General features: G+C 41.7%; 1 protein-coding gene across 1 annotated transcript in view; it reads left to right on the top strand.

The window, feature by feature from the left end:
- Positions 1 to 3,044: 3,044 nt before the first annotated feature.
- tnfaip8l3 (tumor necrosis factor, alpha-induced protein 8-like 3) overlaps positions 3,045 to 18,468 on the top strand; it is a 26,454-nt gene continuing 11,030 nt past the window's right edge. Inside the window, exon 1 of the mRNA XM_015953907.3 lies at positions 3,045 to 3,321. Within this exon, the coding sequence (XP_015809393.1) occupies positions 3,276 to 3,321 (46 nt within the window). The 5' untranslated portion in view covers positions 3,045 to 3,275. The remainder of the gene's footprint in view (positions 3,322 to 18,468) is intronic.

The following is an 18,468-nucleotide window of genomic DNA, read 5'->3' as shown; positions in this document are numbered from 1 at the left end:
TTAGGGACCATAAACACACTTCGTATTAATTCAGACAGTCAGTATATAGTTTATAAAATGAATTTAATTCTTTTTCCGAAACTAATAATTTAAACATGACAAGATATGAATAGTGAGATTTGATGTGGTGGATGGGAGGTGTTTTGATGGAAGCTAGATGTTGTAGCAACCGTTCTTTGTATCTGAGAGAAATTGTGAAATCCGGGTGTAAAAGAATTTGTTGTTTGTTATAAACTAGAGAGTTGTTTATTAAAACAGCATCAGACGCAATCTGTGGTGCCAAGTCTACGCACCCTTGGTGTGGAGGTTCTCGTTCGATTGGGGGGGGGGGTCTATCCGAGCAGGGCAGGTGAGCGTTGGAGAGCAGGCGGTCAGGGTCAGCGGCGTGGCTGGCAGGCAGGGTGATTCCGGAAGTTTCTTTCTTGAAGAGGAGTGTAGTCAAATGAACAAGAGGTACCTGGGGGGAGTCGGAGGAATAGGGCAGGTAAGTATGAAGCAAGCAGGGAACACAGGAGACAACAAGTCAGAGACAGGCAGAGTACAGGCGAGATACTACCCAGTACTGAGTAATCATCCGGCAGTGGTGGGTTGTCACGTCGCTCCTTAAATCCCCTGACCTCTGATGAGAAGATTCACAGCAGCTGCTCTCCGGGACACGCCCACCTGCAAACAGAAAGACTCAGACCAGACAGAGGTTAGCTCAGCACCGCCCATGACAAGAACATTATTTATTTTAAATTCATTGATTTAAACACAGATGATTCAAACAGTTGATTTAAACCTCTTGTTCATTCATCACGATTGTTTAACTTATACCTATTTATACTACGTAAATCAGCATTATCATCTTTCAGTAAAGTCATAGCTCAATAGTTTTACTCTGCAGAGATCTGAGACAAATCAAACAAATTCATTATTTTTACAACACGGAAAGGTTGTTGTTGCTTTAGCGTCCAGTAATTGGCCGAGAACGCCTTGACTTGCAAAAGCTAACCATTAGCATTAGCAACTCTACCACACGGCAAAACTCCTTCAGGCTTGTGGAGACAAAACATCAAAGTTGCAGACCAAACAGAGTCAGTGGAATTGTGCTGCTGTTATCCAATGAGAGACAAAATGTCTGAATATCAGGAAATAAGAGTCCTGTCGTCTGAAGCTCAGCTCTGATCCGGCTCACTTCTAGTTCCTGAAATAGGCGCACCAAAGCTTTGTTTCCCAAGAGTATGACTTACAAGGCATTCATTCCTACTAGTGACCACTGCAAATGTATTAAAAAAATGAGTGAATGACCTCTTTAATGTTTGTAGATCTAGTGGAATTTCAAAATGCACATAAACTGTTTAAAGCTAAATAATCAACTACTAGAACATTCTCAACACCTGTTTTCTGTAAGAGTTACATTTCATGAGTTTTTTGGAACTTTGAAACTATTGGTGCATGCCTCATTAGAAATTAGTGCTGCATGTCTGAAATAAATTTCTGAGAATGAGAATGACTATAGAAGTTATATCCCTTTAAGCTGTAGATGGCTATTTGAATGACCTCAGTTTAGAGAAACAAAGACTATCTTTGATCAGACTGATGAGCTAAAAACTAGTCACACTGGGACCAGTTGTACAGTAGATTTCAGTTTCACAAAACATGATTATTATGACACATGAAATGATTATTGAAAGTGGTTCAAACCATCCACCAAATCCTGCTGTAAAGGACTACATTTATTTAGAATTAACCATATATGTTGGTGTGCAGGAAGCTTTAAAATGTTTTTAGCAAACACTGATTAGGCATTTTTGAGATTAGATATTTAAAGAGTAAGTTACCCCCTACCAGGGAACCAACTCCACTCCCATTTCCTGTTTGAAAAATGCACCACAAGGAGGCATTTCCTGGCAGACCGAGAAGGCGGAGCCACTAACAAATATACACACACGCAAGCTCACAGCAGCATTGTGACATCATATGGTACCAGCTAATGTCATAGGGTACCTCTTAGCCAATAGTGATGGCAGATTTAAATTCAAATGTTGTTCAGAGTTTTTACCTGAAGAGGGCGCAACACTGACAGTTTTAGGCAGATTATTTAAGTTTTAACTAAGAGACACTAAAGTGCCAAATTATTTACTACAAGTGTCTACAGCATGATTAGACACTCATTTATATAGTTTATCAGCAACAGGTCCATCTGTGACTAGTCATTAGCTCATCAAGCCAATCAGAACAAATATTTATTTTTCTAAACTGAGGATTCACGACGTCATGTTGGTCTTTATCCCTTCAGATTTCTTTAACTATTCAGAATATAAAATCTCCAAGACATGATCAAAAACCTTTCATACTCATGTAATAATTTTAAGTATTTGTTGACTTTTTATGTGAGCATAAAACGTTCTGGAATGTTTTTTCTGTGGTGTGCCCAAGGACACAACCAGATGAAACTATTTTTTGTCACATAATCAAACCAAGATAAAATCTGCATGAAAGATTTGTCTGTCTTCCTTTTTATTCCTCCACCAAAACAATTTAACCCGTTAGTAATCAATCATGGCCAATTTATGTATTAATCATCAATTTCACAACCTTCCCAAAAACTTCTCAGAGCCAAGCGGCCCTTACCTGGTGCCACATGACCACATCACTGGAGTCCTGATTTTCTAACAGGCAGTAGGAAGAGGTCATGGGATTTTTGCTGCTGCAGTTGAATTTCAAGTCCCCATGAATGAGTCGTTCCCATTGCTGAGCTGAAACACAGGCAGCAGCCTTACTCAGAGGCAGAAAGGGAGGGAGAGAGGAAGACAGAAAGAGGAAGAGACAGCACTCCCAGCATACAGAGAGGTGGAGAAAGAGTAGGAGAGGAGGGAGGGCGCGAGTGCAGGCTGAATGTGACAAATGAGCGGAGTAGGAGGGACAGAGCGGCAGGGAAAAGGGAAGGAGAATCGCAGAAGGGGATGGGCTGAAAGTGTGTGAGGGAGGGAGCATCAGAGACAGGAAAGTAGATGAGGAGAAGAAGAAGTAAAGAGGGAAAGTGAGGGAGTCAAAAAACATCTAGGAGGACAGCTCAGCATACCAGACCGGGAGCACTCCTGCAAAGATTCAGGCTGGGAGGGGAAGCTTAGCTCACAAGCAGTGGGGGAGAAAGCAGGAGAAGTTGCATTTTTATTTATTCTTTTTATATATCTTTAGCTCAAGAAATCTCAGATTTCTCCGAAAGGGAAAGTGGACAAGAGAGGAATAAGAGAGCGTCTGCAACCTCTTGATTGTCCTGAAAGGAGAAGATGGATTCAGACTCTGGAGAGCAAAGTGATGGAGACATCTCTGCAGGTAAGTCTAACGATCAGAGCAGTCACATCAGTTTCTAACTCACACAGAGTCACAGAGTTCAGTCTGAACGTCCCAAACTCTAATTTTAATCATTTACCAGAGCCTAAACGTGTAGATGCTGTAGCTCAGTAACTTGTATTCCTCTCTGAGGTCTTTTAACCAAGCTGCCGGCTAAACTGAACTCTCTATCATTATGAAGTCTTTCCCTCTCCGTGGAGCGCCAGGAGCTTTCTGAGCAGTTTGAAAAGGAGACCTTCCATGAGCTCTGGCGTACGTACGCTCTGATGCTGGTGACAGGCAGAGCCTCACTGAATGAGTGTGTGGATGAAAGCCGCCTAAGTCACCACCAGGAACAGGCAAGCTCCAACACGTGCAGCCCGTTATCTCATCAACACGTCCGACTACAAAAAGAGACGGCACAGACGCCCTGAGAAAAAACGTCTGAGGATGGCAGCATAGTCCCAGATTCCTGAAAGTAACAGCAACAAAAAATGTATGGAGGTAAAGCGCATAATGCAATAGTAGTAATGTGTCACAAAAATGTGCAGAAACCCTCCTTAAAGTCAACAATTCCTAGAATTTGTTTTATGTTGAGACTAAACAAATCAGTGGGAGTCAGTCCAGTCGATTAGCAAGTATATTTGCTTTTCTTGCAACATTAAAACGTTCCTCTGAAGTTTTCTCTATCAGACACATTAAACGTTAACAGTATGTGCTCCAGGACCCAGCTAGTTCCCTTTAAGGTTTAATCCTGTTTGGTGCTTTCTATCAGACAACATACATGTTAATTATGCTCAGATGAACCATCTGCTTGTCCATCTGGACCGTGGTCTTGTCTTTCAGTCATTTGTAAATGGAGACGAGGTGACTCCAGGCATAAAATTCCTGATCAAAACTGTAATATAAACTTTTATAACATTTACTTTGAAGTGATACAGAGGTAAACGGTGGAGATGTATAGACACTGATCTTGCAGAGCTTTGACAAGTGTAGCATACTGGATTAGGTCTTCCAGATGTTTGTGTTTTGCTGTTGAATAGAGTCCACACGTCGGAATATTTTTGCTGATAGAGATGCTGCAAAAGCCTGACTCATTCAGAGTCCATGGTGCTTTGTTGCTGCGCTGCGGTTCCTGCTCTTCTTTCTACTGTCGGTGAATTAAAAGGTGCTGCTGCATGTACAAGGTCAAATGTCCAAATGATATCTGGAGAGAAAAAAAACGGTATTTTGACAACAGGTTGCTTTTGAAAGCCTTACATACACAAACACAGCCCTCGTCTGTTCTCGTGAGGATGAGGGGTGAGACTGATCTGAGCTTGATGCGTACACACCTCGGTCCACAAGCAGTATCAACACTGAGGTGTTTTGTTTCATGTGACAGTCACTCGTCAGCCTTCTGCTCTGGCCTTGAGGCATTAATGACTGTTGCACGTCTTTCTGTTATCCTCACATTTGTGTTCACAAGCAATAAATCCATTATCCTGGTTTGTTCCTCTTTCGAGTGGAACTTGTGACTTGTCTCTAAACAGAAAAAATAAAAAGGAGATAAAACTCTGGGTGACGTTTTAGACATTTCCATCATAATATTGTTGCTAGGCGACAGAAAAAAGGGAAGTTACTTTGTTAATTGTGTGACTGAAAACTGGTTTGGTTATATGCATATTGAATATGCATTCATTTCCAAAGTGAACACAAGTGTAGGTGTTTTTGCATGTTTTGTTTTGCAAAACACAAAACTCAAGAGCACAAAGAAGTTTTCATCTGTGACATGTCTTCAGATCCTTGTGGAAAAGTGATGGATAGGAAACATCCTTCATGAGATAGAAGTCCCTGTATCCATACATGATTTCTTATTTTGCCCTTTAAGTGTTGCACATTGCAAAAACAGCAACATCAAACTTCAAAAGACACCTAGTTCCTGACTCAAAGATGACAGCATGTTGTTTTTGTCTTAAAATTGATCACAATGATTGTGTCAAGTCAACATGGGACCAATAGCATGTTAGCATGTCTATCTGAGCAACGTGAACAAGCACAGCTGCTCAGATAAGGTTTATGCCTCATGTTTCTGTGAGAGTCTGTAAAATATGAGGTAGAGGGATTCTGTCGGATGATGACAGATGCTAACTTCTGTACCGCTCGCTCTTTGATGCTAACCTGAAAAAAGAAATCAGATGAGCTGCAAAGTTTTTTTTTGTCTCATGCCTGCAAAAACTTCTCAGCGTTTCACATTTTTATGCTGCCCTCAACCTGAGGGCTTTAAGTCCTTTAAAAATGTTTCCCATTTCCTTGATAAGTGGTGCACATTGTTTTCTTGTGGGTATAGCAGAAAATGCACATTAATGTAGTCCACATCCCACAGGAAGCAACTTCAGCATTTAAGCTTTGGGTTGAATCGGGGATTTTTCAGACTTTTTGAAGTTTTCTTGAGTGTGAAAGTTATGTAAAAAATAAATAAATAAATAAATAAAGATTTACCCGTTGTAGATAATTTTCCTGAATAGCCTCAGTTTGGTGAGATAGTTTGTAAGACTGATAAGCTAATGGCTAGTCCACAGAAAGCATAAATATATTTTTAGTCATCTATTTTAGCAGAATGTTTAGAAAACATTTTTTAAAGTTATAAAAATAAAATGTTATAATGTAAGACTAAATGAACTGTGTCCCTAATAGGATGAAACTCTTTTAGAGAAGGGATTGAGGATTATTGCAGAAGGCAGAGTTTCTGCTCATCTTTGCTCCCCATTCATTAAAAAAAGTGGGGACATGCAGACAGACGGGCTGATGTTTTTAGATATGATCATTCATTCACGCTATGAACATGCATCTTCATCAACGTCCCCACAGACTGACTCATCCAGCAGCTCAGTTAAATCTTTCTTTAGGAAAGGGGAGATAACCACACCTATGAGTCAAAGCCAGGCCGGCAGTCGGCTTGCCTGCTCCGCTGCAGGTCATAAGTTCACAGAGGTTTTACTAAACAGTGACGCATCAGGATTGTCAGACAACTCTGATTTGAAGTTTCTGATTCTTAGCACCTCACAACACCAAACACCAATCTGCTAAACTATTGGCAGCACTTTGTTTTTGTGTCGAATTTCCTGGGAAATGAAACTTGTTGAAATGAGAAGCTGCCTGGCTGTTGTAATAACAGATGTGAGATCCATAAGGGCATGGGGGCTGTTGATGGGCTCCCATTACAAACCAAAACCAGCAGATGTTGTTTGATGACACAGTTGAAATTCAGTCTCATTTACAAATCAACAAACTCAGCTTCTCTTCTACTTTAATTAATTAGCATTATTTCACTTGTGTCCAAAAAAAAGAGATGCATACATTGCTGTAGATCCAGAGAGCACTCAGGAATCAGCCGGCCCTACACACACTATTAGGCTCCTTTCAGACACACTCTTTCCCTCGTTCCTCTGGTTCCCCTCACATGTGCATCCTTGATTGTTTTTCCCCCTATGCCTTTAATCTGGCCCACAGATGGAGACTCCACTAAAACCAGCTACGCGCAGACATCTCACACACTCATCTACCCAACACACCCAAAACCGGTTCTGGAAAAAAACTGTAACACAAACTGAAGAAAAAGGAGGAAAAAAGTTTTGCTGTGAGTGGAAAAAATACGACGCAGGAGAAAGTGGTTTTCCCATAGCTGCAGCTGAAGACAGTTTGTATAACTCCCAGGTCACTTTGAATTCTCTTGTGTCCACATGCCTGCATGCACGGGCACAATTACTCAGTGGCATTTCATAAGGATAGTGAGACACTTGGCACGCAAACGGTCTCCCTGCGGCTGAGCCATTACTAAAACTTGGAATTAAATTGTGTGTGCGATAGTAGAAGGATATTAGCAGAGGGTTGAGCTGGTGTCAGTGGAGCACTGAGCGGGCACAGACTGTGAGGTCTGTGGCTGATGTCAACATGAGCACTGATGTGGAAATTTTAAGAAGTTTTGTTTAATTCTGCTTGTTTGTGTTGAGGCCCCTTATTTATGCTCATTGCTGTAGGATGCATATTGTGGCCTATGTGTGTATTGTGTGTATGTGTGCTTTTATCTGACTGACTGCAACATGTCTCCTAAACAGTGGCGGAGCTAGGATTTTTCTGACTATAGGGCCTTCAAGAGGTCATTTCTGCTATTGAACTTCAAAGTAATTTTCCAAGACCATCGCGGCATTCACATGTCCCAATTTCACCAGACTGGCTAAATGTCCATTTTCCAGGCCCTTTCAGGAACCAACAAAGTACAGTTGGCCTGGTAGAGTCGCTGAGCAGCACTTATAGTTAACTCACGATGATTGGTTGTAACTCAAAACAACGAGCATTTGTAAAATTGAAAGAGTTGCTGATGAAGCAGAATAGAAAGGAAAATAAGCAACATTTGCACTGCTAAAAAATGAGCATTTTTAAATTCCTAATGCCAAACAAGGGGCGGAAATCTCCCCGTTAAAAACATCTCATCTTCTGGTGACTAAAAGCCATTTCTTCTGTCACACAGCCACTCTCCCTGTCCCCCAAATGAAGCAGTTGTGATATGCTGAAGTCCTTCTGTACATGGAGGAAATACAAACACAGCATTTGAGAAATTTCAGCCTTGCATTTGCGTGTTTAAAACTACAATGGTAATAGTCTAAAGTTTGAGAGTGAAAATAAAAACTGAAAAGAATACGGTTTGATCAAAGAAGAAAAGTGAACAGAACAGCAAGCAAAGGCTCGGCAATCTTCTGTTTAACAGCTGAACATATACTGGTCTCCATGACAGGACCGGGGCATTTCAGGGGCCCCATCAGATCCCAGAGAGGGCCAATGCCCCTGTAGCCCTGGCTCTAGAACCGCCGATGTTCCAAAACCGAGACAGATTTTTATGAAAGTTTGAAAATGTGATTGCTGAATATCCAATAATAATCACAGCCAGCTGACCTTAAAACACACACAAAGGCCAATAACTCAGTAAGTCAAGGACACTTATCTGTGCGGCAGTTCCTCTTGGTAGTAGCTGAGACTCACTCACGAGTACTTAAGTGTTTATACAGTGAGAACTCACAATATTGCATGATATTGTGCATGATACTATTTACAAAATGTGACCTAAATTACTGTTATGCCTTCATGATCTTAATCTAACCCATGGCAGAGTGGTGGGTGACATTCACTCCTTCAAGAGACCTTTAACTGAATGGTTGAAGATGGTTTTCCACTGGTTCAGTTTAGTACCTAAACTTTACGATTCACACAAAATGTCTTCGTAAGTTACAAAACACACAAACTGAAGTGTTTGTGGAAAGCCATCTGGGTTTTTCATAGACACATTTTCCCAAAAATACACTGTTAGTGTAAGCTAAAAATGTCCCTTACAGTTGCAGCAAAAGTCCACACAAACCAGGAGGAGGTAGGAGGTTGTTCACACAGCTTTTCACACGCAACTCTGGCAAAGATTAAGTGAGCACTGAGCAGTGCTGATTATAGCATTTTCATACTGTGGTGGGAAAAAGTAGAGAAACAGTGTTCAGCATTAAATTTCACATGTTAGTTCAGCAGGATATCACTTTGAACCACAATTCCAATTCTTGCGCTGCTCTGGGTGGCTGCATGTTGGAGTAGCTCTGTTAACTACATGTAAGTTTAGCCTTTTTAGGGCATTTTTTCTTCTAGCGTCTTAAGAAAAACTGTATTTTTCTGGACCTTTTAGTTTTCTGCTTCTGGTGTTGTGAAGCTTAGAGGGTTTAACAGCAATTTATTTTTCACTTTTTTCACTTTTTGAGCATTTGTTATGATGTGTAACTATGGCAACAAACTGGTTTACAATCGGGAGCGGCTGATTAACATTGGAAAGGCTGGAATAATACCTCAACTGAAGCCACAATTCCCAAATGAGCTAAACGCAAGAAGCATGGATGAAGAACAGGAGCAAAACTGAGACAGAGAAAGAGGAAAATCAAACCATCTCTTCCATCGATCATAATGGGCAATGTGAGATCACTGGCCAACAAGATGGATAAACTCCAAGCCCTTTCAATGACTCAGCCAGAGTATCGGCAGTGCAGTGTTATGTGTTTCACTGAGACGTGGCTGCAGGACCATATCCCCCGATTCCAGCGTCTCCCTGCCAGGATTCCAGACTGTACGAGCAGACAGAGATCTGAAGAGGAGGGGGAAAAGAAAAGGAGGTGGAGTGGCAGTGCTTGTCAACAAGAGATGGTGCCATCCATGTCATGTTTCAGTGAAATGTCATCTCTGCAGCCCAGATGTTGAACTCTTGCCAGTAAGTTGTCACCCATATTGTTTGCCAAGAGAGTTCACCAGTGTTTTCTTGGCAACCATTTATATACCACCTTCAGCCATTGCTGAAAATGCATGTGATGCCATCAGTTCCATTGTAGCTAAGCTACAAACCCAGCACCCCCAATGCATTTGTGGCTATATCTGGTGATTTTAATCATGCCTCGCTCTCTGCTACACTTCCAACATTTTAACAGTTTGTCAGCTGCTCCACCAGAGAAAACAGGTCATTAGATTTGAGTTATGCAAATGTAAAGAATGCATACATGTCCAAAACATGACCTCCTCTGGGACAATTAGATCACAATCTTGTTTTTCTCTGCTCAGAATACAAACCACTTGTTCGGAGGCAACCTGTGACAAGAAGAACTGTGAGAAAATGGTCACAGGACGCTGAAGAAGCCCTGCAGGGTTGTTTTGAGACCACAGATTGGATGACTCTCTGCCAAGGATATGAAGAGGACATCAATGCTATGACTGGATGTGTCACTGACTATATAAACTTCTGTGTGGACAACATCATACCCATCAGAACAGTGAGATGCTTCGCTAATAGCAAACCCTGGACCACCAGTGAACTGAAGAATCTGCTAAATGAGAAAAAATAGCCTTCAAGGAGGGAGACAGAGAATTATTGAGGAGTACACAGAAGCAACTGAAGATCAAGATCAGAGACAGCAAGGAGGCATACAGGAAGAAGCTGGAGAACAAACTACAGAGGAACAATATCAGAGATGTCTGATCAGGGATGGAGAAGATCACAGGCTTCAAGCAGAGGAAGGATTGCACAGATGGCAGCCTGGACACAGCCAATGAACTGAACAAGTTCTTCAATATGTTCAGTTCAGGAACAAACCCAGCATCCTCCTCGCCTGTCCCCAGCCATTCAGACATCCCATCCTCCTCTGATCCAACATTTTCCTGTCACACGCCAGCTCTTTTGTCCTCTAACGCACGCATGGACTCTTCTGGTTCTATAAATCTGTCTTCAACCAAGTCAGGAGATGTTGCTGCCCCATTTACCTCCCCCTCCCACCTATCTGTCTCTAGAAGTCAGGTGAAGAGGCAGCTGGAGAGACTGAACAGGAACAAGGCTGCAGGTCCAGATGGTGTCAGCCCCAGAGTACTGAAGGCCTGTGCAGAGCAGCTCTGTGGGATTCTGCAGCACCTCTTCAACCTCAGCCTGGCCCAGGACAAGGTTCTAGTCCTGTGGAAGACACCCTGCCTTGTTCCAGTTCCAAAGAAAACTCGCCCATCAGTCAATGACGACTACAGACCAGTTGCCCTGACATCCCACATCATGAAGGTCTGTTGGTCCACCTGAATAAGCAAATTAGAACACATCAGGACCCGCTGCAGTTTTCTTATCGCCATGGAGTTGGAGTTGAAGATTTCATCATCCAGCTGCTGCAACCAACCCACTGTCACCTGGACAAAGCAGGCAGCACTGTCAGGGTCATGTTCTTTGATTTCTCCAGTGCATTTAACACAATCCAGCCTGATGTACTTTGCAAGAAACTCCAGAAGACACAGGTGGGGGTCTCAGCTATCGCCTAGATTAAAGACTACCTGACAAACAGACCACAGTTTGTAAGGCTGAAGAACTGCACATCAAACCAGGCGATCAGTAACATTGGAGCACCACAGGGGACTGTACTCTCACCATTTCTTTTCACCCTGTACACCTCAGACTTCAAGTACAAATCAGAGACCTGTCATCTACAGAAATACTATGATGACTCTGCAGTCGTCGGGTGTATCAGACAAGGACAGGAAGCTGAGTGTAGAGAGCTGGTGGAGCGCTTTGTGGCATGGTGTGGAAACAATCATCTGAACTTGAACGTGAACAAAACAAAGGAGATGATTTTAGACTTCAGAAGAAACAGGGTGGAGTCAAACACTGTTTCCATCATGGGAGAAGAAGTGGAGGTGGTTGAGGAATTTAAATACCTTAGAGTTCACCTGGACAACAGACTGGACTAGAGAAAGAACAGCCAAGCTGTTTACAAGAAGGGACACAGCAGACTGCACTTCTTGAGGGCGCTTAGGTCCTTCAATGTCTGTAGCAAGATGCCGCAGATCTTCTACAAGTCTGTTGTTGAGAGTGTAATCTCTTCAGCCATCGTCTGTTGGGGTAGTAGCATCAGAAGCAGGGACCTGAAAAGGCTCAACAGCCTAATAAAAAGGCTGGTTCTGTTCTGGGGACAACTGTGGAACCACTGGAGGAGATAATGCAAAGAAGGATTCTCCAGAGAATCAAGAAAATTATGGACAACCCTGAGCATTCTCTTCACAAGACTGTCAGACAACGGAAGAGTGTCTTCAGTCAGAGGCTTCTTCAGTTTCGCTGCAACACTGACCGCTACTGGAGATCCTTCCTGCCAATAGCCATTATAATATACAATAACTCTTTGACAACTTGATTATTATTATTATTATCCTGAGCTACTACAGCAATCAATTTCCCTCTGGAATTAATAAAGTATTTTTGAATTGAATTGAATTGAATTGAATTGAATTGAACTGAATTGAAATGAATAGAATAGAATAGAATAGAATAGAATAGAATAGAATAGAATAGAATAGAATAGAATAGAATAGAATAGAATTTAAGGTTGTAGGTTGGAATATGTTTTTAATAAAAAGGGAAAATGTGAATGACTCTGTTGTCCTTAACAGCTAGGAGGTAGGTGAGCTGTTGGAATTAATACGTTTAGGTGCAAAAGGTCAAACAAAGGAGTTTAGTTACTAACAGTCAGAAGCGAGCCGTACTAACGTGTGTGTTTGTGTGTTTATACGAGTGTGTGTGGACCACAGCCAAGAGAGCAGAAGCACTCGTGTCATGCAGAGCGAGGACCTTGAAGGCCAAAGCTCACAGTAGATCCAGTTTTATGACTCTAATCACATCAAGAGCAACCTTTTAATTTAGGTATGGAGAGCCAAAGCCCCGCCCCCTTTCCTGGTTGACCTTTGCCTCCCTAACATTTGTAACACTGCTATTTTCTCATTAGGGGTTTATTTTATCTGTCTCCAGTGAAACAAATAAATACATAAAAGAGTTAGTGAAATGTGAACTGTCTGTGGGCATTTGTATACCTATGTTGACTTTAAATAACATGCAGACTTCTCTGGGGGAGTTTTACAACAGCCAGATCACAAGCAACACAGATTATGGGGCACATTTTGTGAACATGTGGACATTTTCATGGGAAGAACTAAGCTATCCCAGTCAGAGCAGCTCCAGGTGGGAAATTTGAGCTTCTCTACAAGTTATTTAAAGATTCTCACTCCTTTTTTTTACATGAACCCAGTTAGAGTGGGTAAACTAGTAAACAAACCAAGAGGCCAAAGTTCTGGGGAAACTGCCAAGGACTGAATGACATACAAACCTTACTGTGTGTGTGTGTGTGTGTGTGTGTGTGTGTGTGTGTGTGTGTGTGTGTGTGTGTGTGTGTGTGTGTGTGTGTGTGTGTGTGTGTGTGTGTGTGTGTGTGTGTGTGTGTGTGTGCGTGCGTGTGTGCATGCGTGTGTGTGTGTGTGTGTGTGTGCGCGCGCACGCACGTGTGTGTCTTTGTACGATGACGCCTAGTCACCCTGAGACTTGGCCGAGGGTCTGTGAGAGGATCGACTCACCCAGGGCCGGGTTTAGATGTGGTGAGAAACAAACACAGAGAAAGAGGAGGAAAAAGAGGCATGAGAGACATTATAGTCACTTGTTCATCCAGATGGAAAGGGATTGACAGCGTGTTTGGTGTTGTGAGTCTGTGTATGATGCAAAGGGCTTGTGACAGGAGCTGGACAAACCAAAAGTGGGCCTGTGATTACTCCTCTTCGTCTTAAGCACTTCGTTCCTCCCCTCCAACATCACCACGCTCTACTTGTTCAGATGTGTAGAATGGCAGTTATATCACATTAGGCTTTTTATTTTTACTTTCTCTGAAAGACTTTCAAACCTTTCATCTTTTTCTTACCTTCCCATCCCAAGTTCACCAGCGCACTTCGATTAATCTTGACTGAAAGGTGTGAAATGAAAATGTACATATTTCCTGTTCACTCCATCACCTCCTTCTTTCTTTTGCTCCATCTCTTTCTTTTAAAGCTGGTTTCTTTCAGATGGAAAGTGTTTGGAGTCAGTGGTCAAATAAAAAAAGATATTCAACATATATTATGTTATTAGAACTTGGTTTCTGAATCTGTCATTATGGCTCCCTCTGGCAAACACTAAAATGCTTTTCTACCCAGCTTTCCATAAATAGAGTGGTGCTCTTTTATGAATCAGATGATTTCTGAGTGAATTCAGTGGTTTGGTTCTTTGCTCAGCTGCATTTACAAGTCAATCTAATGGTATTTTTTGCATAATCTCTGAATGTCCGACACTTTAGATCTGCTTAAGGGAGGCTGGCAGTCCAGCAGTGTCTCCAGTCAAGAAAGAAAGAAAGAACTGAGAAAACAGCCTTTAGTTTTCTTTGGAAACAAGTATGATAACCACCACATTTCATGTTAGAGTTATAGATCATCCAGCCAATGAGTACATGAATTATTTTTATTATTATTATTATGGGCTTATTGATATAGATTGTTTCGATCTGAGCTTAAAGACCAGGCTTACTGAAAAACTATTTGTACGTATTATTGAAATATGACAAGCAGGCTAAACATGAAAATAGCCTGCTACCCCTTTTTTCTGCATTAGTCACCGATAGAAAATAGACAAGAAACCTGTCATAGAAAAGCAAATTCAGTCAATCCTACGTCACACTGTCAAATTAGCATTTATGGACTCACCCAGCTAAGCTCATGATGGGGAAGGCTGTTTTATATAGCATCCAAGAGGGAGCACAGTGCGGCTTGGGCTTGGCTACTACAGGGCTGCCAACTTTTGAACATTTCAAAGAGTGAGACGGGGTCATGGGGTTGGGAGCGCAGCGCACAATTCGCTGGCTGTTTTGAGCGTGCGGGGGGGGGGGGGGTATTAATATTGAGACTTTGTGTGCACTACATTTTATTTATTTATTTCAACCCCGTACGGAAGATGATTAGAGCCACTGACAAGAAAAAATAAAGAAAAGAAAGAGAATTCTTACTTTTTTCTCAGAATTCTGACTTTTAATCTTGGAATTAAAAGTAACCTGGTTATAGAGGAGGGTTGTCTCACACACAGGTGAAGTGGTGAATTAAAACATTAGGATTCCTAATGTTTTAATTCACTGTGTCACACACTAATGTAGGAGAGGGAACATGTGAGTGAGTCACCACGGTAGGAAGCCCAGCTTGCTGTGAGCGAGAGTAGCGAGCGATCTGTGGCTGATGAGTGAAAGCAAAGGAAAAACATTCGGGACTGAAGCTCCCATCTACAGCAGGTGGAGCTCACCGCTCCGCCCATCTCACCACCAGAGCGGAGAAAAGCACGCCAGCTTGGATTATACAGACGGGATTCTGTGTGTGAATTAATGCCATTTAAAGTATTACTTAAGTGTTGTTTGTGTGCATGTTGTTCAGTAGCTAATGCTATTATTAATATCATCTGTTTTTATTTTTCATAAGCCCTACACACTGTGTGCTTTAGCAACTCAACAACATGGCAGAACTTCTTATGTTATTTGTGGAGATAAAACATGAATGTTGCAACGCACTAACAAGACATTCATTTATACTAGAGACAGCTGAAAAGATATTTAAAAAAGCAGTGAACTTGGTCTTTAATGTGTGTGACCTCATGAGAAATCAGATATCACACAATCTGCTGGCAACCAGAGTAGGAGAACAAGAACAGCAAAGTCTAACTCGGTATCTGTAATCTTTTTTGATGATTAACATGAATTAGGTTGACTGCAAAAATGTTGCACAGTACACATTTTTTGAGTGTTTGATGAGAAAAAACTGTTAACTGAACCCTCTCTCTCTCTCTCTTTCTCTGTCACACACACACACACACACACACACACACACACACACACACACACACACACACACACCAGGAAATACTTTATCACCATCCTTTCAGCTTTTGGTAACAGGCGATAATTAGAAGGGTTCAGGAGTTTTGGTCTAAACCAACATCCACATAACAGCAGTTTTCCAGAGGAGGGAAGCAGAGAATGACAGCTTTCAGCTAGATCAGAGGACCGGCTCACCAGAGGAGAGGTCAAAGGTCAGGCCAGTCCAGTAGGCTGTGCTGATAGCTCTACCCTGCTCCAGCAGCTACAAACTTCCTGCTGTCCATTACTGTAGATGAAAACTACAGATGAACCAGAGGGTTCAGGTCAAGCCACTGTCGTGTTTTTAATCTCTCTAATTCTTCATCCTGTTTCTTGTGTCAGGCCATCATGTCCGTGGCACATTAATCAATCAAACGTCTGATGCGTCTTCCTCCTCTAGCCTTGTCTCTCTAGCTGAGCTCTTCAGGGATAGGGCCATTTAAACCAAGAGACAGAGAGGAGCAAAGGCTGAGATGAGAGATGGAGCATCAAATAAGGTTGTAGCAGCCAAAGGCAATCTGTTCTCGTGTTCCTCCTGATTCAGTGAGAACTCTAAGTGCCTTTCCCTGGAGTTCTTTTTTTCTGCAACAGTAGAGATCTTCCCTCGATAAACACTTTCATAAATTCAAACACTGCTTCTTATTGTGTGACAGGCCATTAACATCCATTAGCCGTTACAGCTGCATATTACCCAACAGTTCTTTTAAAATTTACATAAAGTATTTTTCATGCATTGGTTCCAGCGACGGCGAACACACTCAACCCGTCTTTGGGGTCTAGTCGCTTTCTTCTGTTCAATTTATTGAAATCAGTCTTTCAATTTTTTTTCACACCAAAACATTTTAGTGTGGACCGGACATACAAAAAAAGTACTTGAAATAAATTAACAAACCAATTTCTCTGCAGATCCTTTGTCTTGAAAGTGTTGACACTTTATGTGGTACCATCATGCTATTGTTAGCATTTTCTTAGATAGGTGATCTTTGTGATTTTATTTACACAACTAGACTGGTGGGAATTAACTCTTCCTGGATGTTAAATCCACAGCATGAGAAGCCACTGAATGATTTTATGAAAAACATCGGATTTCAAGCCTGATTTCTGGATTAACGTGCACAGTTTCTCTTCGCCCTGTCATCATTAAAACACTAAATAAGGATGCATCTCTGAGAACAGGTCCATTAATCCCTCCACTAACATAAATTCTTATATGTACTGAAGCAGATGTGGCAGCACACGACAGCCTAACAAAATAACGTCTGCTGTATTTTCCTCTTGTTTGGCATCAGCCTATAGTTGAACATAGGGTTACAACAGTTGCTTTTGCAGGAGCGTTGTTGGTGTTTGGATGCATGCAAACATGAGTGGGCTCCGTCTTTTTGAATGATGTGTTTCTGAAAACAAATCATTTTTGGAAAAACTTTACAGAGTCTTCAGATTTCAGTAAGGCTGAAATGAGCAACACGACATGTTTAACTGTGCCTGAAGCCGGTGTTTGATTGGGCAGATGACCCAAGTACATAAAATACGGAGCTTTAAAAAGAAGTTTCTCAGCTTGTTTATGAACTAGGATGTTTTAGACAAAGAAATAAACCTTTTTACTTCCTAAGATTTAGCAAAACCTGTTAAAATGTATCTATTTTTTTCTATTTTTGCATTTCCTGTGTTTTTGGTGCATGCTGATTGTTTAATTACGTACAGTAATGACATTTTGTACCTGTAATTTAATTGCAAAAATTGCCTTAATGATACTGTTTTGAGGTAAAACTGATAATGGACAGATGGTGGGTTTTGTCATCTGTACTTTTCACAGAAAACAAAACAAAACAAGATTCAAGCAGATGCACCAACACCTGCATAAAACACACACAGCCTTAAAAAGTCCACAAAAGCTGAACTGTTTACCATAATGTTTGCAGCTTGGGCTTTAGCATACCACTGGAATCCGTCCTGCCCTTTCACCCTTGTGAAGCAGCTGTAACGTTCAGATTCAGCCAAAAACTTTCAATGATTTACTTCAATAAAAGAATGTGAACTTTACAGACGATGACCCCACTTCACACAAATAAAAGTCCTCAAGGTACTCAAACAGTTAGTAATTAACTTTAAAGGTCTGCTTGCTCCTGTACAGCTGGTATTAGCATGGTGAATGGCCTCTTTTGTCACCACCCTGCCCTTTGGAAACCGGCACTGAGTCAGATTTTCCACATTGTGAATTATGAACATTATTACACATCTCTGTTGCTTGTCCCACTCTGTGGAAATGATATCTTTCTTAAGCTTGATCTTCGTGTCTTATTTTGAAACAAACACACACATGCGTTACAACAGACTGAGATTGTGCAGGGGCGGCATGTCTGAGTCACCAGAGCTGTGATGGGAGTCAAAAATACATTTGCATGTCCAAAGTGAGAAAACAAAAAAAAAAATTACACCCCTTCAAGCTTCTGACCCATTTAATTCCTGAAGGCTTGCATATCCTGGTGAGCTGTTCTCATAGCTTTTATGTGCTGAGTTAGCTGACATTGAAAAAGTTCTTTCCTCCAACTCCGTGGCACCAGCTGGCACAGCCCACCTCCTCTGCTTCCCTTCTAAGTCCGCGGGCCTCTCAGGCCTGTTTAACACAGCAAGCTATTAAAACCCCGTTTACTATAGCCCAATGACCCACTCTATTATTCTCCTTAAGCCTTGTAAATCCAGTCAGAGAGGCTCTGCTGCAGCTCCTTATTGGAAACCAAAAGCAAACGAAGAGGCAGTGGAAGTCACGCTGTCACCCTTGTTGACTTCGCCTGTCTAAAGAGTGTTTTCGCTCGCACGTTGGAGTTATAGATACATTGTTAATGCTTAACTTGTTGTTGATGAAGTCGCGTCACTGATGGGC

The sequence above is a fragment of the Nothobranchius furzeri genome, chromosome 9, assembly GCF_043380555.1.
Source record: "Nothobranchius furzeri strain GRZ-AD chromosome 9, NfurGRZ-RIMD1, whole genome shotgun sequence".
Classification (NCBI taxonomy): Eukaryota; Metazoa; Chordata; class Actinopteri; order Cyprinodontiformes; family Nothobranchiidae; genus Nothobranchius; species Nothobranchius furzeri.
This window is presented reverse-complemented; position numbering and strand designations above follow the sequence as displayed.